At 33.8% G+C, this 24,302-nt stretch overlaps 3 protein-coding genes across 4 annotated transcripts; 1 reads left to right on the top strand and 2 right to left on the bottom strand.

The window, feature by feature from the left end:
• Nucleotides 1-5,163: 5,163 nt before the first annotated feature.
• LOC147402467 (protein pleiotropic regulatory locus 1-like) lies at nt 5,164-13,613 on the bottom strand. Its single transcript, XM_086444139.1, has 17 exons — nt 13,400-13,613; nt 13,165-13,189; nt 12,804-12,924; nt 12,013-12,094; nt 11,809-11,877; nt 10,536-10,620; nt 9,281-9,373; nt 8,483-8,546; nt 8,278-8,363; nt 8,078-8,179; nt 7,880-7,963; nt 7,210-7,270; nt 7,066-7,132; nt 6,804-6,881; nt 6,468-6,532; nt 5,788-5,865; nt 5,164-5,693 (listed from the first exon to the last, which is right to left on the bottom strand). The coding sequence occupies exons 1-17, from the start codon at nt 13,531-13,533 to the stop codon at nt 5,521-5,523; spliced, it is 1,467 nt and encodes a 488-aa protein (XP_086300265.1). The 5' UTR covers nt 13,534-13,613; the 3' UTR covers nt 5,164-5,520.
• A 2,152-nt stretch (nt 13,614-15,765) lies between these two features.
• LOC147402466 (protein transport protein Sec61 subunit gamma-like) lies at nt 15,766-18,439 on the top strand. Of its 2 annotated transcripts, none has more exons than XM_086444137.1 (3): nt 15,766-15,950; nt 16,097-16,212; nt 18,268-18,439. In XM_086444137.1, the coding sequence occupies exons 1-2, from the start codon at nt 15,857-15,859 to the stop codon at nt 16,210-16,212; spliced, it is 210 nt and encodes a 69-aa protein (XP_086300263.1). In that variant the 5' UTR covers nt 15,766-15,856; the 3' UTR covers nt 18,268-18,439. The 2 variants fall into 2 exon arrangements, with proteins under 2 accessions (XP_086300263.1, XP_086300262.1); XM_086444136.1 differs by having other exon boundaries at nt 15,767-15,950; nt 16,097-16,220.
• A 919-nt stretch (nt 18,440-19,358) lies between these two features.
• LOC147402465 (complex 1 family protein / LVR family protein) lies at nt 19,359-23,533 on the bottom strand. Its single transcript, XM_086444135.1, has 2 exons — nt 23,248-23,533; nt 19,359-19,751 (listed from the first exon to the last, which is right to left on the bottom strand). Exons 1-2 carry the CDS (start codon nt 23,489-23,491, stop codon nt 19,672-19,674), a joined length of 324 nt encoding a protein of 107 aa, XP_086300261.1. The 5' UTR covers nt 23,492-23,533; the 3' UTR covers nt 19,359-19,671.
• Nucleotides 23,534-24,302: the final 769 nt, after the last annotated feature.

The following is a 24,302-nucleotide window of genomic DNA, read 5'->3' as shown; positions in this document are numbered from 1 at the left end:
GTCAGTCCATGGTTTTAAAACTCGTCCGAGATCAAGACGTATTGTTCGAGTTAACTTGATATTGGAGTTGAACAAGATCAACTCACAATTCACTTTTTTTACTGAGATTTAATACCTCACGTTGATTTTTTGAACGAGACGTCTCAAACGTATCGGAAAACTCGTCTGAGACGACTTGGTATCAGGCCTAGACAAGACGAGATGCGAAATCGAGTTTTAAAATTTCGTGTCAGTCATGCCAACCTAACTCTAAATAATAATTAAAAAAAAAAAGTCGTGATAATTGGACTACCCCACGTGGCATACTCAATTGACTATCTGACATGAGTTCAGAATTCGTAGATTTGTGCTGCTTGGGATACATGGTTCCCTCTAGATACACATTTTTATGGGGAAGTGCAATGTGTATCCTGAGAAGTGCAGATCTACAATTGTCGAACTTGTCATGTCAATTTGTCGACTGAGTTTGTTGTGAGATAGTCTGATTATCACGATTCTAAAAAAAAATTAAAACCATAATATTATTTTAATCTATTTTCATTTACAGGAGGGACTTCTTACATTTTAGTGAGATATTTTAATGTACATATAATATGTCACTGGCTAAGCACGTGTAACAACCATTGACCACGGGCCTTTCTCAACAATGAAATAGCGCAATTATTGTTAATTTATTTATTAATTATAATGGTCATTATTGTGCATTTATTTACTCATTTATTTTTTATTCAATGTGCTTTTATTTATTTATTTTCTTTTTTGTTTTTTTGCTTTCTAAAAGAATTTCCTCGATTGGTTGCCCCCACAATTTTTTTTATTGCTCTTTTTGCCCCCACGAGGGCAAAATCCTGGCTCCACCCCTTCTTAAATTAGACGAAGCTAACTTATGCATGTAGAATTGATCATATTTTAGAATTTCCTTACAAATAATAGTTAAAAATCACCTTGGGTAGAATTTCAATTAGCCTTTTATTTGGATAAAAATGACACTTCATTTCACTTTTTCTCTATTTAAATAAATATTATATCTTGTATTAAATTTGAAAGTGGCATGTGCAAATGCACATGTATTTGAAGGATTTATTTGTAATTTAAAATTTTAGATAAAAGGAAGTTTGAAGATTCTATAGTAAAAAAATATTTTTCATAATTTCAAAAATTAATGATGTAGGTGAGATTGTAATTTTATTTTTTATTTTTTTTGGGACAGTTATCCTAAAGACTTATTTTTTGAAAATATGTATCAAAAAGTCCCTTCTGGAAAAATACGAACTCTTTAGTACTCATTTTATCGAATATTAGTCTAAAAAGGATTTTTGAAGCAAAAATGTCATAATTACCCTTTCAACGAATTTTGAGGTTGAAAGAAACGCATTTATTTCTAATCCTATGTTTTAAAATTAATAACTTGTCCCTTGACTATGATCATCTCTTATATAATTATATATGAAAAAAAAATCTAAATGAAGAAAAAAAAAAAGATTCCTTAGTTTTTCTTCCAAAAACTAGTGATTTTGAACTCACATGAATGATGATGATGGAGGTGAATATGGTTATCATCATCAACATTAAAATAATTTGATCTATGTATATTAGATTTATTACAAAAATTATAAATAATTAAAACATTATTTTAAAATTCAACTTGAATGTTCAACGAATTGGTACAACTAAAAAATTAGCAAGTCTACTTAAATGAGTCAAATAGAATTATCTTATAAATAGATTTTAATATATAAAAATATTTATTTTTTATTTTCACAAAATATTAATAATTAAATAAATTGGTCAAGTTTTTTATTTGACTCGGTATATTTTTAAATTAAACCATTTTGTAAAATTGTCAAAAGGGTATTTCAAATATTTTTCGTATAGAAATCTTCAAAAGATCTTTAATAGTCATATATTTTATTAAGTGAGACTTAAATGATCCGTATTCTTTTTTAGGGGACTAATCGGTACATATTCTCAATAAATAGTCCATCACAGTCATTGTCCCTTTTTTTCTTTTTTATATAAAACGAACTTGATTTTATTAATTTTAAATTTAAATAATAATGTGAGGGCATTTTTTATGTCAAATAAGTTCAACTCCGCCTTCTCTTATTGTAATAGTAAAGATGGGCAGAACACATTATTTAAAGGGCTTATTTGTAATTTAAAATATAAATTAAAATGGTTTTGAAGATTATAGTGAAAAAAGTATTTTTTATAATTTTTAAAACTAATCAACGTGACTTCAGGAATGTGCGATTGCAATTTTCTTGACTTTTGATCAAAATGACCATAATTATATTAATTTTAAATGTTAAGATAAGGCATTTTTTGAATTCAGAATCTAATTCAATCATTTCTACTCCATCTTCTCTTAGGAAATGGATCCTTTGTAGTACACGGTTCCTATAACACTTTGTAGCACAGATCCAACAGTTGAAAGAGCATGACATCAGCCATACACTTAGATCCCATACTTCAAATATTGGATGTTCAGTAGCTATTCATTTTCAAAAATATGGATCTTGAGGGGAAATTTTGTTTTTTGATTTTTTTTTAATCAGATTTAAATCATGATTACAAGATGCTTAGATGTTAATTTTTTTTCCAAGATAGTTTTTTCTCATCCGTTGGATTTATGCTACCGGAACTGTGTGCTACAAAGGATCCACTTCCCTTCTCATTATTGCGGTAAAGATATAAATATTAGATTAGTTTATAGCACAAAACTTTCACGGGATTCGCAAAATATTGCATTACTCAACTTTAATGCCAGTAGGAACCCAATGGGATAATATCCTCCAAAATTTTCATTCTAATTCAAATATGTTTTTGATTATTTTTTCCTTGTAAGAGAAAGTTACTTTTATGATGATAAATGTGTTTTGGTACTTGTCTAAATCATGATCACAAGATGCTCAGATGTTAAATATTTTTTTCACGATTGTTTTTTATCATCCGTCGGATCTATGCTACAGGAACTGTGTGCTATGAAGGATCCGCTTCCCTTCTAATTATAATAGTAAAAATATAAATATTTGATTAATTTATAGCACAAACCTTTCACATGATTCGCAAAATATTGCATTAATCAACTTCAATGCCAGTAGGAACCCAATGGGATGACATCCTCCAAAATTTTCATTCTAATTTAAATATATTTTTTTGGTTATTTTTCCTTTAAAGAGAAAATTACTTTTATAATGATAAATGTGTTTTGGTACTTGTCTATTAATATTTCTCTAAATATCAAAAAAATTATAAATTTTTCTTAAAATATTTAGTGTAGCTCTTTCTAAAACTTACAATCCATTCTTAAAATATTGGATGTTCAGTAGCCGTTCATTTTCAAAAATATGAATCTTGAGGAAAAAAAATGTTTTTTTTAATCAAATCTAAATCATGATCACAAGATGTTCAGATGTTAATTTTTTTCCAAGATAATTTTTTCTCATCCGTTGGATCTATGTTACACGAACTGTGTGCTACAAAGGATTCGCTTCCCTTCTCATTATCACAAACCTTTCACGTGATTCACAAAATATTGCATTACTCAACTTTAATGCTAGTAAGAATCCAATGGGATAACATCCTCCAAAATTTTCATTCTAATTCAAATATATTTTTGATTATTTTTCCTTTTAAGAGAAAGTTACTTTTATAATGATAAATGTGTTTTGGTACTTGTCTATTAATATTTCTCTAAATATTAAAAAAATTATAAATATTTATAGTAGCTCTTTCTTAAAATAAATGCTATTGCAAAGGGAGAACTTAGTTATAATTTTTTTTTAAGATTTGGAAAGAATTGTTTTAATTGCTTAGACCCATAGCTCAAATTCTCCGAAAGAATTCGTAGAATACTTTGAATAAGGGATTATCTGGTTAAATCTACGAATCAATAAATTAATCATAATTTATTAATCAAATTTAAAATATGATTAAAAAAAAATTGCCCTTCACCTTGAAAATTTTGTTTCAACTTTCAAATCAGAAGATCAAGATAGGATTTTAGATAGGTTGAAAAAAGTGGGTTTTGATAAGAAATTCAAAAACATTATTTGCATATTTTTAGAATAATTAAGATTTTTTTTAAAATTTATTGGAACTAAGCAAATGGAATTGAATCTGACCGAATTATGTCAGTATGTTTGGCCTGGAAAAACTCTTTCAATAATTGAATTCTTGCAACCCTATTGGTTTAAGAAAGGACCCTTGGCCACGAGGTCCATGTCATCAAATACAAAAGTGATTTGGACACAACCTTCACTTAGTGGTAAATATATGAGAAAAACATGGCCCATGTGAGATGTGACTGAACCTCTAGAAGCTCTAACAATGATGATAAAAATAAAATAAGATTTCATATTATACGACAGAGTGGTAGGTTAGCCAATTTGTTTGGAATAACACGTGTGTCGCATGCCATTGCAGTTCACGTGTTACACAAAATACCACACTCTTTTCGAGGTGCGTATGATATAATGAAGTTGAGGTTCATCATCCTTTGTAAACTCTACCCGTTTGATGCACCTGATTGTGATCTTGATCATTCCAATGGCTCATTCAGTGGACAAATCCTGCATTGAATGTAGCTTTTTAGATTGGAGATTTAAAATTTAAAATGAATTTTAAAGCCATTTATTTTTTTTTAGAGTTAGTATGGCCAGATCAACTTTTACTAACGCCACACCAACTGTATGCAACTCTTTAGTGAGTCCCATAGGAATTGTTGTGGCATTAGTAAAAGTTGGTGTGCCAATAACAGCTCTTTTTTTTTTTAAATAATAACCGTGCTTTCCTGTAGGTGGGACCGAGGACTATATCTGGGTTTTGCCAGAGGACTAGCCCTAGGGCATGTGCAACACCCACACACCAGGTAAATGAGGGTGTGCCCTCGCAGGTGGCCCCAGAAGAATTAATGTTTATATTGAGTATTGAACACATCGATCCAAAATTGCCATTGAGCCAACCCCTTGGGGTTAAATCACCCATATTTCATCACTCATAAATAAGAGAGAGAAAGAGAGAGTTCTCTTCTACCCTAATAAATTATTTGCATGCAAAGAAGAAAGAATTCTTAATTTGTTTGTTGTGGATTCTTTGTATAATAACATAGAATGGAGAATCAAAAGATTTTCACGGGCAAAGTTATGAAAATGGGCGAGATTATACAAGCTAAAAAAAAGTTATAATAAATAAAAATCAATAACAAATTTGAGTCCTCCAATTCATTTTGAATCCTACAAGTTACAATATGATCCTTACATGGATTGTAAGATCCATGACCTCAAAAGTACAATTGCAACATGTCACCCAAATGAACCATGTAGCCAAAACTCGTAGTAGTGGGGTGGGGAAAATGATAAATGCCACAAATTATCCGTTTTTATCATAATATAGTAGAGATCAGCCAGCATGAAAGGAGGATTGGGTCTAAACTACATCAGAATGAGAAGTTGCGAACAACGTCAATGGACAACAGTTTAAGAGATCAGTAATAGGAACTACAACTCCAACTGACGATTAGAATCTTCGCATATCTTTAGGTGGCTTATAGTTGAGGGGATGGGTTTCTGGAGTGGCGTTTTCATCTTCTTTCCACATCTTAATGGTCTTATCAGCCTCACAAGTAACAAGCCTTGAGCCGGTTATATCATAGGAGAGAGCATATATGCCAGCTTCACTATCCAAGGACCCTGATATACACCAATATCCATCAGTCTTCATTTCCAAACACAAACAATAACAATCCCAAAAGAGACCTATGTGTGCTACTATTACTATACATACCAGGCTGAACAATAGTTTGGGCTTGCTGGAAGTTATGACCACTCTTCCAATCCCAGAACCACAAGCTTCCATTATCACCTTCAACAAAACAAAAAATTAGACATCATTGTTTACATATATGCTCCATTCAACCATTTCTTCTTTTTCTTTTAATTAAAAAAAAGAATATTAAAGTCAAAATGAAGGAAGTGAAGAGCCCTGGCCAGCGCCCCCCTACTTCACTCCACTGGTAGCAGAAAAGCAGGAGTGTTTATTCCATTCAGTGGATCTCATCAAGGAGAGATGACCCTCGAATGAAATTTTGACCAACTTGTAGTGTCCGTTACATTGTATTTGTTTTTTCTTGGGAGTCAGATGAACCAACCCCACCCCCAACAACACCCCGCCAAGAAGGAAAAATCGCACATCAGGTGGTTATCCAATAGGGACAATCTTTAGACAAGGTCTAGTGAAACCCACAGAAGTTAGGTCGGACCAAATCCTGCTGCATGTGCAACAGGTCTATTACACCAGTAGGCAAGCATGGCCATTCTCATCTTCCATCCGGATGCAAATGCACTTAATTTATCTAAAATTTGACCCATCACGTAAGACATGCAAACCAAAATAAAAGATGGTTCAGATGGCCAAATGATTTCAAAATACTAGGGCTCAAAAGGCACTATAGCTATGATATATACCTGCTGTAGTCATCACACCATCTTCATTGACAGCCATTGCATTAATGATTGTTTTCTGCTGGGAGCTGCTCAAGAAACACAAAGTTGTTAAAAGGATTATTCATAAAAACAATTTGGAAGTCTAAAAAAAATAATTCTTAAGCCCATCTCCACTTGGAAAGACTCAAGTAACGAAATCAGAAATGTTTGGGCAAAAAATGAGTCAGCAATCACCATCTTATGTTATCTTGAAAACGGCTTCCACTTAAAACATTTACAATGGAGAAGACACAGAAAGTAACATCAAATATTTCCATAATCGAAAATACATAGATATGCGTGTGGTTGGACACTCACAGCATATTGTGTAAGAAGTCTCCTTTTGGAAGGTTGAATTTCTTTATGTTGTCAGCTGATGCAGATGCAAAACAATGCCTGAAATAGGAAATAAGACAATGTCAAATTCAGGTACTATCCTTGAGAAGGATATAACAGCAATTATATGGAAAGGTATTTTTTTAAGGAAGTTTACTATCAAAAAGTTGTTTTTAAGGAAGTTTACAATAAAAGAGTTGTTTATGCAAAAAAACAAGGACAAATAACATGATCAGGTGAATACTCTTTGGGATGTTGTGCCATTGCGCGAACAGATTTCTTATGGTGAGTGAGAGTTGCCATTGTTTTCCCTACAACAAGGCAGAATCAATGAGGAAAAAAAGTAACTGATATGAGAAAACCTTGACTGCAGAAGGCTGATATTTACCATATCTGAGGTCCCAAAATTTAATGGTTGAGTCATGGGAGCCAGTTACCACCTGTGGATCCTGAAAAAGAAAAGTTGTACAACTAAGTCCAATTGTGATCATCAGTTATAAGAAACTAGTTACATGCCAAGTTAGCTTCCAAATGTAGTTTTAATGAATTTTATATTATTTATATTACATTTCCCTCTTCTTTCCCTGGTAAGGACATGAAAGTACAAACTCGAGGCCAAAATCTTTTTTGGTGATTAATAAAGCTGGTAGGGGTCTGCCTAATCCCAGCTCATAATCCTAGAATACACTCTGTTCACTTCTACATCTAAATTTCATTTAAAGGGTGCTCAACAGAACTCTATGAGCGTTTATAAATTGGATTGCAGCACGGAGGTGAGATCAGGGAACAACCTCTATATTTGGGCGTACTACAAACTACTGGCGACATTTTCATGTAAAAGATAGGCATCTGCCTCACATAAAAACAGCAATGCTACAACTTATCCAAAAAAAAAATGGAATATAAATCATTGGTCACTGATATAACTTTGGCAACATGGTAAATATATTCCCCTACTACCTATCAATAATTTCCAGAGTCCATGAGAGAAATTTCGAATAGAAGCAGACACAAATTTACTACAATTGTAGTTATAACCAGAAAGAGAGATGCATTACCGTAGGTCTGGTAAAAACTGAACAAACTGTGTTGTCATGTCCAGAAAGTGCGTGAATCTGCATCTTGCTACGAATATCCCAAACCTGAAAATTTTGTTAATTGCATTGGAACATACAAATTAGCTTATCTTAAAATACCCAATAACTATCGTGTTGCAGGGGATAATTTCTATTTGCATTGATGAATATGTTGTGTACCCGACAAACAGAATCACGTCCTCCAGTAAGTAAAACGTCAATTGTGGGATGAACAGCTAAGCAGTAAACACCACTTAGATGCCCATGATATGACCGTATAACCTGTCGAAAGAATGATAACCTTTAAGAAACCATAATCAGCTTCAAGTTGTAATTTAATACATACACTTGAAATTAAAGTATAGAGTGCAACAACCAACCTTGTTCTGCTCGAGGTCCCAACACTTAACTTGTTTATCATCCCCAGCAGAAAACATGTAGGTATGGTGTTTGCTCACAGCAAGCCCTACAAATGGAAACACATTTGCTTAACCTGGTTACACCTGATTCACAAGTCACAGTTCAAAAAATAACATGACATTTCTAACCAATTAAATGTATAACAATTAGTAGAAAGAAACTAACCACGTATTTGCTCAATGTGTCCCGTTAATGTGAGCTTCAGCCTTCCTGTTCCTACATCCCATATCTTGTCAACAAAATCAAATGAAAAGGCTCAGATGCTTCCCTTGGAAAAGAAATAAAACCAATCTCAATTACTATAGGAAAACCAAATCTTAAAAAAAAAAAAAAAAAATGGTAAGCGATATATAATAAATTCCAAGGAAATGATGTTGTCTCTAAAAAGAGCAGTTACAAAGATTTTTTGCTTGGCATATCATAGCTGTATTCCCCCCCCGGCACGGTCATTTTCATGGATGATCACTACTATATAGCCAATATTTCAATGGTTAAAGTCCACCATTTCCGGTATCTTTTCCACTAATAGAGATTAAATAACCATTTTCTGTGTCATAACACAACCTAGTACGCAGAAAAGTAATTCCCTCAGCTACAAGGGATTATAATGGATAGTCTACATCTAAATAACGTGAACAATAGTAAAGTTCTTCCAGAGTGCTATTTAAAATGACCAAAACAGGGAATGGTTTAAAACCCACTGCCTGGCACGGTGCATTCAGTAATCTGATTCTAGTTTCAACTAAGTTCTCTTCTACATACCAAATTAGTTCATTAAGGAATAGAAAATTGATTGGAATTTTGTATTAAACAAAATCCAGAAAGAAACTTTTAAAACCTTGTAATAATGAAACAAACCTTAATATCTTTTAGGGAATCACATAACAAAAACTTCTAATTTGAAGAATTAGGCACATAAACTATAAGCATTCTTCAGGGGGAATGATATCTTGAAATTAAAACCTTTATCGTGCGGTCTGCAGAGCCAGTACAAAACCATGTATTGCTAGGATCAAATGCAATAGATCTCACCCATCCCAAGTGGCCACTAATGACCTACACAAGTTAAAGGAGAGAATGTGAAAGATCATTAAATGTTGGAAAGCAAGATAGACACAGAACAAGTGAATAATACACCCCACCATAATTGTCAACAAGTTTGAAAAAAAAGAACAAATTCATCAAAAACAAAGATAATAGGCACCAGATTAGCTAGTAGCTTTGAAGATACATGTCAAATGGCAACTCAGTAAGAACTTGTATGTGGACAATAAAGTTCCATGGTACCAACCAAGTTTAGTTGTAACAACATTTTTTTTTTTTTTTTTACTTTTTTAATAAATAAAAGCACTTTACTACTAGTTTGCTCTATTTTTTTTTTTTTTTTAACTATATTTAGTTTAGTTGCAACTACAAGGGTTAATTACAAGAGTTTGCTAGGATTATTTTAACCCATAAATTCAGTAATCGACTACCATTTCTAAACAGAGAAAGGTTAAAGCCGATCAGTATACAAAAATGGCCCATATTGCCTCAGAGTTTAACTGGCTGATCTCCTGCCTTTCAAGAAATGGCCTTTTTAAGAAAAATTTAGGGCATACCCTCGTAGATCATCTAAGATCATTCAATACAATAAGGATTCAAAGTAGGGACTGTCAATTGGCAAAAACCAGCCTTGAATTCTTTTTACTCATCAACGTGAATTTTCATTGCTAGGTTTTTTGCTACATAAATCAGTGCACATATTCCATTTATTACCCTCAGTTACAGTAAATAAATTTACATAATCCAGAGATGCAATCAAGGAATTAGTGGGAAACAACTATCATGGGAAGTAACTTGAAAGAATCGCCTTAAGGTATCATGCATTAAAGTGGTATACGCTTGATAATCCTTTCATTTGAAACCACATACCATACACCCCTTCTTCCCTACCAGGAAAAAAAAATAGAAATTCACTGCCTCCAAAACATGAATAAAAATCTTGTATACACTGATAAACCCAGGCATCTTTTAAAGATCCAACAGAGCAGTTATGGGGAAAAAAATTAAAAAGCAGCACAATTATCTGAAAATCCAGCGCAATAACCAAACAAAATTAACTATAATGAACAGGATTGGCCCACCAACACAACAAAGACATATTGTATTATTATTCCAAAACACTACAAAATGCTCTCTTTTGAAGTGTAAACAACTAAACATGAAAAAAGTATACCCTGTAATTCTTCCATGGAGCATGCCATACAGGACGAGGCCATCTGCTTGGGATCCTTTCCATGAGAGCAGAGGTTGAAGGATTCCTAGAGAAAGAAAAAAAAGAAAGAGGGAGAAAAACTGTTATAACTTCATGAGATTGCATTGGCATTCTTGTACAGAAAGAAATGGAAGATTGAATAACAAAGAGCATAGTCCAAGAAACTAACACCTAAATTTTAAAAGCCTAATAAAATGACAGATAACTTGATTTCAATTTTCCCAAGGTGTGACTAATAGAAATATGACCCAACCATTGTTCATACAAAACAAATAAAAGCATTTGCGTAGACTGATCCCCCAGCATTTCCATTTTCCTTGCCCATTTCTCAGTCATGGATATATGTATAATGCTAACTCATCAATTTCTATAAAGTTACGAGGCCAACAACACAACAGTGAGAAACTGATAGTAAGCAGGTTTTAGTCAAGTTGTGTTCTTCAAGCAAAATACGCACCACCAATGTTGTTAAATAGCATATGCAACCAGCATGTGCTGCAAGAAAAAGAATTGAAAAAAAAAAAAATGCAGAAAAATATGCCACAACACATCACATATCTCATCGCATATTGGCAGATGGCATGATTTGGGATATGCGACTGTAGCATATGTGATTTTCACTTTGAAAATAGCACATGTGATGGAATATGCAAATATGCGACCACATTTGACAACACTGTGCACCACAGAGTCAACAACTCAAACTCCTTTGTTCCTATATGAAAACTCAACCGCAAAAGAATGAACACAAAAGTCAACACAGCCAGGAATAAGTTGTGCATGGGTTCTCCATGTAAATGCATTTATATCAATATTCCATAAAGTCCTCATCTATCTCAAAGGGTGACAACTAGATACAACGCAGATCAATGTTAACCCAAACTCTAATAAGATACAAATTAAAATTAACATCAAATTGTTCGATCTTATTAATGTCTTTCTGCCTCTGTCATGCATTGCGTCAAGCATTCAGTGGATTCTCTAGAAATATGAGTCATGCCATCAAGTTGAAGATCACAATCAACATCAGCACGTAATTTACAATTCTTGATAAGCATCTAACTACCAACAAGTATTCATGCAAGAGACAATTTAGCAAATAAGCAAACAGAAAACGGTGATTGGTTAAACAAGAAAGTTACAATGGTAGAATCCAAACAAGAACTTTGCATCTTATGCATGACAGATGGAATCACTGAAAAGCAAAGAGAGTAGACAGCAGAAAAGTGAACACCTTTCAGATGACCCAGGAGCAGAAATTAGAGCTCCTGAAGTGCTTTTCATTGGACCTCCTGCATCATTTCTGAAAAACACGAAACTCATAAATAAATTCCAATTCAATGACGAAAACATTTGATTTAAACAATTTGGTGTATTTTGTGCATAACAAGAATTAAAAGGCGAGAGAAAGATTAAAATTGGAGAGGAGCAGACATACAAGCCCTTTGGTTGCAAAGATGGAGCAATAACTAAAGCATTTTGAGCCTCTCCTTTCTGCAGATCTCGAGAACCTTCACTACCTGTACAGCACAATGCCAACGGACCAAGAGGCAGAAGAATAAGGAATCAAAAAAGTAAACCTTCTAAGCACATTGAAATAAACAGAATATTACCATCAATCTCTGTGTTATGGAAATAAATGCACATTTCTCATTTTTTTCCTTGTAATGTATTAGAAGGAAAGATCCCACAAAAATTATAACCAGTAGCCCTAGTTTTCAGACATCCATTACTGTGATAATTGTGGGCTAGTAACAGCACCATGAATTCTTTTCTTTTTTAATTTGATTGGTAAGCAGGACTTGAACCAACGAGGCCACAACCTTAAAGTTGTTTTGCAATCTGTCAAACCAACTGAGCTACGGGTCTAACAATATGCAAACCAAAACAGGTTTTACAATGTTAAATGTTTGTCTAACTTAAACTACTCATGATAGAGAGCAAAATTGGATTAAAAATATGTTTTAAATGTTTGGAGGAGTGGCTGGGTTAGTCACAATTTTGTTTTATGGGTAAGCTAGACTTTGAACCCACAACCTCAAAGTCGCATTGCAATGTATCAAACGAACTGAGCTATGGGTCCAAGCCCTTATCACAAAATTAATAGATTACTTCATTTACAAATAAATAATAAAAGATGAGGAACAAGATCATCAATATATATAAGTGGTAGGGAAAAAAAATTAAGACAATACTTCAAAATAAAATTATGAGAGAACCCCCATGTACCTGGCAAAGCCAATACTCCAGAAGAACTAGAAGCTTGTTGACCTTGATCTTGTGGAGTTGAACTTACTTGACTACCAGACTGACTTGACAAGTTTTTTACTGCCCCATACTCTGCGTGCATCTTTAAATTGAATCACACATACAATCAGAAGGGATGATACAGTTGCAACTATAAAAAAAATTCCTTTTAGTACAATAAGATCCTACCGAACTCAAACTACATATTATTCAGCTAAAATTGAGACATTCATGCACCCCAGAAACATTTTTGACAATTTAATCGATCTATCAACCAGTAATGAGGAACACTCAGCAGTAATAAAGAACAATTAAAGTCACAAGTACTTAAAAGATCACTAACCTTGTAACTGGTCCGAATTTTTTTACTGAAACAGATAAAAAATAATGAAATTAGTACTTAAATTAAAATCAGCTAATCCAGTTAGACAATCAAAAAGGGCCTTAAACAAACGCAGTCATCAAATAGTAGAACAAATCCCTAAAAAAAAAAATTTGAATCGGTACGAAAGAAAAAAAGAGGTTGAGTGAACAAGGAAGATAATTGAAAGAGAGAAATTACAGAGAAGAAACATCACCTCTCGGGATCTGAAGGTGCGAGGTGGCCATGGATGGGGGAGAAGAGATCGAGAGCTCTTTTTAGGGATTTGAAGCTCAACTTCTTTAGGGATTGTGGTTCCACTGGTTCCATCTCTAACGTTGGCCCTGGCATCTCTTGTTCTCTCGCTCGCTCGCTCCTCTGTATGTTGGAGGCAAAACTGGACTAAAAGGAAGGGTTTTGGGTTGGGATCTTTTGTAAATTTTTGTAGTTCCTTTCCTCCATGTATGGAAAAGGGTAGGGAGCGTAATTTCGCTGTTTATTGGGAGGGTAATTTAGACAATATATCTCTACGTTTTGGTGAATTCTTGACTGTGGTCTTCTAAAAAGACATAATGAAAATAATCGAAATTCCAAATAAACCCCTGATACAAACTATTTATTTGAAAATCCTTCAATTATTTTTTTTTCAAAATAATTAATATATATTCCATTAAAACTTCAATTCTCGATTAATTTGACAAGGTTTATAGGGTACACACTTAAATTTTTTTTTTCTTATCGTGGGTATCCTCACCCTTCAAGTGAGTTTGATCCCACGGTCACACATAGCCCCCTCTGAGACTCCTACATGCAATTAGTTGAGTCGAAGGTCAATTATATCTGAAGGGTGATCCCAAGAAATTCATTGCTCCGTGGGGTTTCGAACACTTGACCTACCCTTCTCGAGGAGCTTATAAAGACTCAGGATTCATTGAATAAATAAGTATGATGTTACTAAAAGTCGAGAAATTTAATAAATCTTGTAGAGGATGAGTGATGATATTATCACAAAAAAATTTCAAGGGAACCATGTTATCTAATATTCATCAAAACAAGGATATCTAAGTCACTCGAAACAAATCAACATTTGTTCTTAAATTAGGTTACAAGAATGTCACAATATAAAATTAGATTATCTTTTCCAAATTCTTAAACAATTTTTAAATTAACTACGAAGAAATCTTTACCATTATAACAAGTGAAGGGTGACTATTGTCGACCTAAATTTATATCAGTTAATCATTTAAATTGCAAAATTGCAATATTACATTGAAGGGTACAAACATACAAAATTAGAATTTATTTAGAATTTTAAAATATTTTTTATAGATAATAATTTTAGTAATTCATGTGCACACGTCCACATGCCACCCATTAGTTAATTTAAAGGATAATTCTAAATTTACAACAATAACAAAAAATTTACTCTTTTTTTTGCAGTCCTTTACCCACCCATTTATTGTTTAAAATTTTTATTATTTCTACCGTTATTATCATAAAAAAATGAAAATTATTTTAAAAAAAAGTGTTATCTTTAATTAATAATAAAAAAATTAATATATAAAAAAAATTACAAAAAATAATTAAACAAACTCGATTGTGCGTTTATTTCAAATCTTACAAAGGGTCTTTGAACTCAAATGGATTGCCAAATTGGAAAAATCCAATACAACAACCTTATAAATTTCATGGAAAAGCTCAGACCCAAAAAACAAATTAAAAAAGAATAATGTATTTTTTATTTGATCCAAGGTTTTGAAAATGAACGGATACTGAACTCCCATATTTAACATTAAAATTTAATGGTAAAAAAATATTTTTATAAAAATTTATGGAATTTTGTTCTCTATATCCATGTGGCAACAAATCATGTTTTTTTTTAAGTCACAAGGTGACTTCAATGACCTTTAGTAAGATTTTCAAATATTATAAAGTTGGTAAGGCTAGCTTTAATTATTTTTAGTGATCAAATGTAGAAACACGCGTTAAATTGTTTTCATAAATTCTTAAATAAATATTATTTTTTGACAATTATTTAAAAAATCAACAATTTTTTTTAATAACTTTTCATTTTGAAAAAAAAATAAATAAATAAAAGCAACCCACAAATTAATAAGGACAACTCACACCAGCCTAATTGATTTGTCTTATATGAGTTAAAAATTTCATGAGGAATTGCTTTTTTGTGAGTATGTTCTCCAATTAATTAAAAGTTATAGAGATCATCCTCATCAAAAGTCAGCTCGTTATGAAACTTTTAACCCCATCAAGATAATTTTAAGAATCGTAAATCGTTTATTTATTTTTTAAATCAATTTTGAAAGTTTTAAAATGGGCTGAGATCATCGTCACAAAACAATTTGACTATGGATGGGTTGCCCTTATTAATTCGTGAGAGTGCTTTTATAATTATCCAAAAACAAATCGAGTCAGATGGCAAATTGTTTTGCGCCTTTCGAGGGTAATTCAGTCATTACACTAGTTTGTATTGGCATAAGAAGTTACCATCTTTCAAGGGTAGTTCAGTCATTCTAGTATTTTAATTTAAGGCGTTCTTATGTTATATATATATCAACTCCAAATTCCAATTCTCCAAAGCTGGTCTTTTAGCTCTATCGTCTTTTATTGACTTTTAATTTTAATTCTAATAATCAACTTTCGAATCCCTGGAACAATGGATGCCCTAGATTCAGCCTTCGATCCATTGAGAGAGTTTGCGAAGGACAGCGCTCGCCTTGTTAAGAGATGCCACAAACCTGACAGAAAAGGTCAATCGATCTCCCATCTTTTTGATCTAGATTTTTTTTTTTTTTTTTTTTTTTTTAAATCTACGTTGTTCGGATATTTGAAACAAATTGGAGTTAAATCGCTTATTTTGGTCCGATTTCTCGGAAATCGGCTATTTTTTATGTAGAATTCACGAAGGTTGCGATCCGTACGGCGGTCGGATTTGTTGTGATGGGCTTTGTAGGGTTTTTCGTGAAGTTGATCTTCATCCCCATCAACAACATCATCGTAGGATCTGTTTAGGTAAAAAGGTCTGAAATTGATATATTTTATGCATTTTTTATTGATGTCAATTCTCTCCCAATTGTTGCATATATAGGAACGAAGCCGGAAGAATTTCGTAAATGTTGTCGAGTAATGATTTTCTGGTTAACAGAAGCTTAAAAAAATAGAGTTTGCAAGGATAGACAAAACTAAACTAGAATTATATAATTTCTATGTTGATAACATGGTTTTAAAACTCGATTTGACGTCTTGTCTCATCCATGAATGAGACCAAGTTGTCTCGGACGAGATATCTGATTTATTTGAGTCGTCTCGGACGAGATTTAAAAAAATGTCTTAGAATTAGAACAAACCATGTCTTTGAGAAGACTTGTTAACTCGTCTCGGTGGTGGACCCTACCGAGACATCTCGGTCTTGGATGAGATTTAAAACCATGGTTGATACACAAAAGATCAAATTATTATCTTTGTTTTCTTGTTGATTGTTTGGATGGGATGGCGGAGAATGTGATTGAAAATAACCCACGCCCTATTTCTCCCAAGGTGGTACAAGCCCGTCTCAAGTTTTTTTTTTTTTTTTGATGGATCAATGATGCCATATTAGTGACTGCATATTAGCACTATCCAAAGGCGTCGATAATTAAGTGCGGTCAGTTCAAATTTAAAAAAGAATTGTGATCCAGAATGGTGTCCCGTTCCTATAACAACTTTAGGTGTCTACATGGCACATTCATTTTTGTTGGAGTTCAAACACGTCGAGCTGTATGCACGGCTTGGTTAAGAGCCTTAGGTGTTTCAAACTCCAACTAAAATGTGCCATGTAGACACCTTACCTTCATTATAGGCATGGGACACCTTATTGGACCCCGAGTCTTTAAAAAAATAGCACAACCACATTATATGGTAACTCCTAGCAGCCCTGAATAGCTGTGTTGGGCCATTGGTGTCTAGTGTGACTCTCCTTAGGAAAATGGGGTTCTCTTGTTACATAATCCTTGTATTAACTGAAGCTAAGAAACCTTTTTTGTTTTTCATGTCTTTTCCTTGTTAACATTTTATTTAATGAAAATTGAGCTTTGAGGGCTCAATTTTCACAATTCCCGTAGAAGCAATTTGGTCAGATTGAAAAACAAGGCTCCTTTATGTTAAGATATCCTTTCCATTTCTAATTAAATGATATTATTTAAGTTATATTGTTGGGATCACAATTCTAGTAATCCCTAAGTGACATTTGAGAAGAACTACTTGAGAATAAAAGACATACACTACGGGAGTTTCTTCTTTTTGTGCAAAATTTTTATTAAGAACCTAAAGTGGCGAAATGCAGGCACTCAATAAGCCCTTGTAATTGATTTGATGCTGCTTCGAGTTCTAACATATGATCAATAACATTGTTTTTCTTAGGAAAAACAAAACATGATAGTTCTTTCCTGGAGCGTTCTGCCTAAAGATAATTCTCCTATGGTGAAAGAGTTGGTAACTTTTCATGGGAGAAAAACCTACGACAGTTTTATATTACGTTTGGGTGCACTTTTTAAAGGTCCAATCATCTTGCAAGAGTAGCACCCCATGCCTTTAGAATATGTATAATAACACAACAGCCAGCCTCCTCCCCAGTGAAAGAATGACCCATCTATATTCTTCAAACCACTCTTACGGCGGAAGATTACTCCGTTTGATATATTTCTCAGTATTCTTCCTAATGGTATGTAATATCCCATGAGTACGTTGTTTTGTTTATTCGATTATTATTATTATTATTATTATTATATTTTATTTTTTGGAGTGGGCGGGTGGGAGTGGGTGCGGGACGTAGGTTGATTGGTCTAGTGAACTCAGAGTTGATAGTTTTCAGGATAAGAACAACAGTGTGGTTTAATTGTTTGAGGAGATGACCCTTTGGCAAAACTCCATATATCTCCCCCTTTTTTTTTTAAATGAATGAGGCAATGCTTAAACTCCATATTTCTGTTCAACGTCAATTACCAAACACTGTTGGTTTACTTGGTTCTTAAATTTGTTGTTGTTTCTTTCTTGGAGACTGACGGTTTGATATTCATGTAAAAACTGCAGGCTATGTGAGTTGTGGTTGCAGGAGAGCTGGTGAAAGATGCACAAGAGTATTACAGTATTCGGCATTTTTATTTTTATTTTTGTAAAATCGGAATGATTTCCAACGCTGTTTAAGCTTTCTTTTGACATGTAAAACTCATCTGCATTAGTTGAATTTGCTTGTTAGACTCGAGTTTCTTTCGTTGCTTTCATTCATATAATGTGACCTTGCTTTTAAGTTAGCCTGTACAATACAATTGCCTTTCAGTCTGGTCGGCTTTTTTCCTTTTTTGATAACTCTTTGGAAGCTTCTCATAAAAAATTCTTTTTTCCCCCAAAAGTAGCTTTGAAGGGTGGTGCACTTTTGCTACATTCACCCAGGATTGAACCTAAACGAATTCTTGACAAAAGTAGGCCGTAGTAGACATCTACGACCCCAACTTGCTCGTGTTGAATGGTTTGGTTTAAGGTCTCCATTGTGTGATTTGGGGGATCTGGCATTTTGCTTATGAATGTCACAAGAAATGTGGTAATGGCAGTTTAAGAAGAATCAGGTCTATAATGCAGAGTTCAACTAATACCTCCCAAACCATCTGTTTTTGCATAAATGTCTTTCTAAAACTATCTTGTTTCTTTTTTTTAATGTAAAAAAAAAAAAAAAAGGATTAATTGATATTGTGGAATTATTATTTTTTTATAAGTATTTGCCGATCAAAAAATTATTTATAAAAGCTTATTTCACAATGACGAAAAAGTCGTTTGCCTTTTTACAATGAAGACAACATGTAATTAATCTTGTGGATCATTTATGGGAAACATTTGGTGCTTGAGCTTGCTAATGTTCCATTGAAATCTTGCAGTTTAGCGTTATGAGTTAATGTTAACTTTATGCGTATAAGGGTTTCATACGGCAATCAATCCCACAAAAAGTTTTTTGTAATATATTGAAAAGAGCTTTACAGTGTACAACTTGTACCTTTGATTGAAGTCTTATGGAGCTAATATCCACGGTGAAATCATATTAGAAAGAAAACATAATAATCAATCATTCCACCGTGAGCCTATATGGTTAAGCAAACAATAGACTAAATCATGACATACTGCATCAATACTGGAAGCAGGAAACATGAACCACTCGATTGAATCCGCTTAGGAAGGTTACAATTAACCTAATTTAAAAATATCAGCATTTCTTGAAACCAAAGGAATTGCAGCATAAACAGTATGACCAACTCTTCCACCTTCCTAGGTGTAGTTTTACATTAATGAACGCATTCTTTCAGCCTTATTGCTTTATGTTTGAGCTAACCATAGACATTGGAACACAAAAAAGTAGAACTCCTGTACTCTTTTTAGCAGAGATTACACCTAAACAAATAATCCATAAATGCCCACATTTGAAGGCATTGCAGCCAATGTACTATCTTATGCAGTGGACTTTGGAAGGATATCCTCGGTAGGAAGCTCAAGGGTTGCTCCTGCATGCTCTTTAGTGGGTTTCACAGCTGCAACATCAAGCAAATAACAGTTCAAATATAAACAAACCATAGAAAGCTACTTGTAATCACTGAAGATACATATAAACAAACCATAGAACTAGGAACCAAGCAAATAACAGTTCAAATAAATCCACATATATGACAAAAAATCTCTAGTTTTCCTCTTATGGACTTATATAAAGGCAGAGTAAAACAGGGCCTCCCTAAGACATCCTTGGTGTTGATAGTGAATTTAAAATCCACATACTTCACCTCAGTTCGACTTATTCTTAAAGCTTTTGGACTTTAACATCCCACTCCATAATCTAGTTTTGTGTTGAATTATTCTTTAACCTCATTAACTAATACTACATCATCTACAAATAACAGATACCAAGGTACCTGCTCTTAAATATAAGTTGTTACTTCATCTATAACTAGAACAAACAAATATATGAAGTCAAAACAATCCCTGATATAGACCAATTGTGTAACTGAGAACTCATTCGTCTTTTCTCCATTTGCTTCACACCCACATATATGCCCTTAATTATGTCAATATATTCAGTAAGGACTCCCATCTTTCCTAATAGCATCCAATTAGCTTTTGGCACTTTGCCGTATGCTTTCTCTAAATCAATAAAAATCATACAAAGATACTTGCTCTTTTCTCTATACTTTTCTCTTCTTCTTCTTCTTTTGAAGGGCAAAGCAGAAATTTTATTGAGACAAAGCAAAGAGTGGAGATGGCCACCTAACAGAATACAAAATAACAGAAGAAACAATATTTGGTAGAAATGTTGTCTAAAAGTAGAAATACTATCTCAAAGGATGATCTAACCAACATAAAACCAAATTGGTTCTTTGATACATTTTTTTTTTTGTCTTAATGTTCAATTGCTCTTTTCCATAGTTTCATAATGTGACTCATAACTTTTATACCACAATATTTGGTACAACTCTGAATGTCTCATTTATTCTTGTACATAGGCATTATGATGTTTTTCCTCTGTTCATTCAACTTTTAATTCTTAAAATATTGTTAAATAATTTAGTTAGCCAAGACTTCTCAAATATTTCCATATTTCTATTAGAATACCATCCAGTCCTAAGACCCTACCAATTTTCATCTTTCCCAGAGCTGGTTTACACTTATGAAACCCTAATTCTCATAAGCATGTATGCCCTCGAATCTCCTCTATGTATCTTGCTAGTCCTATGTCATCTTAGTGGTCCTCATTTAATAATTTATTATACCCCTCCACATTTCCCTGATCTCTTCATCCCTTACCAATTCCTGTTGATCTTCGCATTTAATGCACCTAACATTATTTAAATATCTAATTTTCTTTTCCCTAATCCATGCCAACTTGTAGACATCTTTCTTACCTTCTTTAGCGACCATTACCCTGCTTGTAATCCATGTATGACGATATGTATTACCAACATAGAAATAGGTAAACCAAACATTTTAAGAAAATTGTATTTATGTTTTGCAAATCAACGTCAGTTGTGAAACAACTAGCATGAAATCAATATGAATCATTACCATTAACAATGTAGTAACCCAAGTATCCAACAATGGTCAACAACACGAATCCAATTTCTCCGTTGAACTGTATCTAGAGCAAGATCTCCTATCAAGAAACTTGTGTTCATGTATTACTTTATTTTATTTTTTTGATGAGTATAAATTTCATTAAAAAGATAAGCAAGTACACCGATCGGTCGAGATGACCAATCAAAACAAAGTTTTCAAGTATCACACAAGGAGTCCCAATGAGAAACAAACTCCTCGAAGAAATCCCCTTTGAACTCGGGATAAAGTTTACACAAAAAAAAAGCAACCCTAAAACATTCAACACAAAGTCTCTAGTAGAATCAGCGGGCCCTTTGAATATTCTCTTGTTTCTTTCCAACCGAAGCCCCCAGGACATTGCAAAAGGAAGTAATTTCCAAAGGATTCTCTTCCGCCCCGAATTGTTGCTTCCTATGTATTACTGTATCACCTCAATCCACATCATTCTTGGCCTTGTTTGTCTTTTTAGCGCCTTTCAACTCAATAAATCTCATTGTGTTGCCATTGGTCTACATTTCACACACTTAAACTATTTCATCTAAGTTATCCGAAGAACATATCACCCAACTACATTCAACTCCATAAACTATAACTGGCCTTCTCTTTCAAAATTTTTTTTCTAAATAATCCAAAAGCAAGTCTCCACTATTTAACAACCTAATGATAATTTTATCAGTCAGAGCCTCCCAAATCTGTGTCTTCATGGATAATAGAGGACCTAAATAATGAAATTGGTCACTTTAGAGGTATTTCTTGCAAAATCAAATCTTCACAATCATCTTATCCCTATGGCTATGGGTGTCTTTAGTAAAAAGTTGCATCGCATTCATTCCATCTTAGTTACTTAATCCTAAAACCCTAAGTTTGACATTTATTCCATCTCTAGTTTCATCAATCAAAATTCCATCACTCGCTGATAATATAAACTCTCTCCTTCTAGATGACTAATTAATCAAATCCATACCGATCAAACAAGCTAACTCTAACGATAAAACTGTTGAATAGTTGAAGCGGTAGATACCCGAGAATGAACAAAATAAACGTTTGACCGAGGCTTGTGTTGAACACAATGTCCTTAAGACAATTTTGTTCCCGCAACTTGGTGCACACGGATCAATGAACAATTGTCTCCCAGGATACAACGATCACACGTGGTAGAGGCAGACCTATTTATAGAAATTTAAGAGACAAGGTCTCTTAGGACGGTGAGGGGTGTGTGTGCCCCCTGCCCCTTCATAAGAAAACGGATTTTGAGCCCAGCCCAAGCCCAATGCAAAAGGGCCCGTCGCGCGCACCCACGTGAAGCCAAATTGACGGGATTTGCACCCCCCCCTGCGCGCGCATCGTGTGCCCGCATTAAGGATATTTTGGACCAATGGATCAAATCCTTCTTGAGCCCATGGGCCCCTTGTGCGCGTGCGTATCCAAGTCTCTCTCTCATATACACTTAAGTGATTTAAGAAGTTCTATATAAGAACTAGACAATTTTCTTATTCCTATCCGATGTGGGACTAAAGAGTTTCTCTTATAAACTCAATAATCTTATAAACCACATACAACAAACCATGGCTAATAGGGTTCTTTGGAGCTGATTTGTCATTCACCCATAATGAATTTTTGACAACTTAAAACATGAAACTATTCTCTTCAATGAGATGAATAAGTTTCCAAGTGGTCCAACTACAAAAAAGTAATGGGACCCACTTGAATCGTAGCTCAAATATCCCTACTTGATCACAAAAAATCTGGATAGAAATGCAGATTTTTCCAACAAAAACTAAGAATCAAAATCCGACAAATTAAAAAAAAAAAAAAAAAAATTAATTCTACAACTTGTTTGGGAGCAAATCTGGATCTACAAATCCGAATTTAATCTTAAAGGAAAAACAGTTTTTTTTTTTTTAATTTATTTATGAGAGAAGAGTGATTTTAATTAGGTTTTACCGTAACCGCCAGAGGAATTTAGTTTGGCTTGAACGATCATGTTGGTGATGAAATGCGAAGCTTCGCGAGCGTCTTCGAGGAGTTTATGTATCTCCGTTTCGGATGTAACGTTTCGGTTCTCCTCGAATTTCTTTCTTACTTCGACAGCAGACTCATTCATCATCAGTGTGTCTCCTTTGAACGATTTCCGAGTTGCTCGAAGAAGCGCTCTGTACGCAATCAGCGCTTCACCTGTTCTCGCCATTCTTCTCCTTCCCTCTCTCTCTCTCTCTAGTTCAATACTTCAATTCAATATAGGGCTGTCAACGGATCGGGTTGATCTGGGACCAAACCGACAACTAATTGGATCTGGAAGTGGAACCGATAAGAATAGGATCATGGGACCATTGTCGGATTCCGGACTTGTTTTATATCGGATCTTAGTATCAGGATCCAAAATTTAAGTGTCGTGCTGGAGTAACATTGAAATGTTCATCGTTGGGGATATTTCTGACGTGGATGTCTATCAAAACCATAGATGCTTTTCATCAAGATAAGAGTGAGATCTCGATGAAAGCATATATGGTTCTAACACACATCCACGTCAAAAATGTTCCCTATGATGTACATTTTAATGTTACTTTAGCATTATCCAAAATTTATTTGTCCACTTGCATACTACAAAAGGCTATCTGGAAAGAGTCGTGCTGGAGTGACCTTAAGCTGGAACTTCATATCCCATTTCTTGATGTGAAAGTGGATATGAACCTCATATCGTACTTTCACGTTAAGAACTGCGATGTGAGTTTCCAGTTTGAAGTTACTTCAGCATTATTCATTTGGAAATACTATTGGTATAATTTCCTGAAATTTAATGGTCAGCACTCCCCTACCAACTAAAAAATTAGGATGAACGAGTTGATGTAATTGTCTGCACTGTTTGTTCCTTTTACAAAGTCATTCTTCAAAAGTTGGAGAATACTTATCCAAAATCCCTCATTTGGTCTTCTCTTGTTCCTTCTACGATATTTTTTTTTGTTTGACTTTGCCTCTTAAGGGAGGATCTTACTTTGGAT

The sequence above is a fragment of the Akebia trifoliata genome, chromosome 5, assembly GCF_017979445.1.
Source record: "Akebia trifoliata isolate Shusen 1 chromosome 5, ASM1797944v1, whole genome shotgun sequence".
NCBI classification, from domain to species: Eukaryota; Viridiplantae; Streptophyta; class Magnoliopsida; order Ranunculales; family Lardizabalaceae; genus Akebia; species Akebia trifoliata.
The sequence above is the reverse complement of the archived record's forward strand: the minus strand, read 5'-3'. Positions and strand labels throughout refer to the sequence as shown.

Coding starts and splice junctions, on each gene's coding strand:
- LOC147402467 (XM_086444139.1), bottom strand. CDS start 13,533: ATGCCAGGGCCAACGTTAGAGATGGAACCAGTGGAACCACAATCCCTA. Junction 7,964..8,077: donor GACGTGATTCTGTTTGTCGG/GTACACAACATA, acceptor CAAAATTTTCAG/GTTTGGGATATTCGTAGCAA. Junction 6,533..6,803: donor GACTTCTTACACAATATGCT/GTGAGTGTCCAA, acceptor TTTCTTGAGCAG/CTCCCAGCAGAAAACAATCA.
- LOC147402466 (XM_086444137.1), top strand. CDS start 15,857: ATGGATGCCCTAGATTCAGCCTTCGATCCATTGAGAGAGTTTGCGAAG. Junction 15,951..16,096: donor CCACAAACCTGACAGAAAAG/GTCAATCGATCT, acceptor TTTTTTATGTAG/AATTCACGAAGGTTGCGATC.
- LOC147402465 (XM_086444135.1), bottom strand. CDS start 23,491: ATGGCGAGAACAGGTGAAGCGCTGATTGCGTACAGAGCGCTTCTTCGA. Junction 19,752..23,247: donor AAATTCCTCTGGCGGTTACG/GTAAAACCTAAT, acceptor TTGATGTTGCAG/CTGTGAAACCCACTAAAGAG.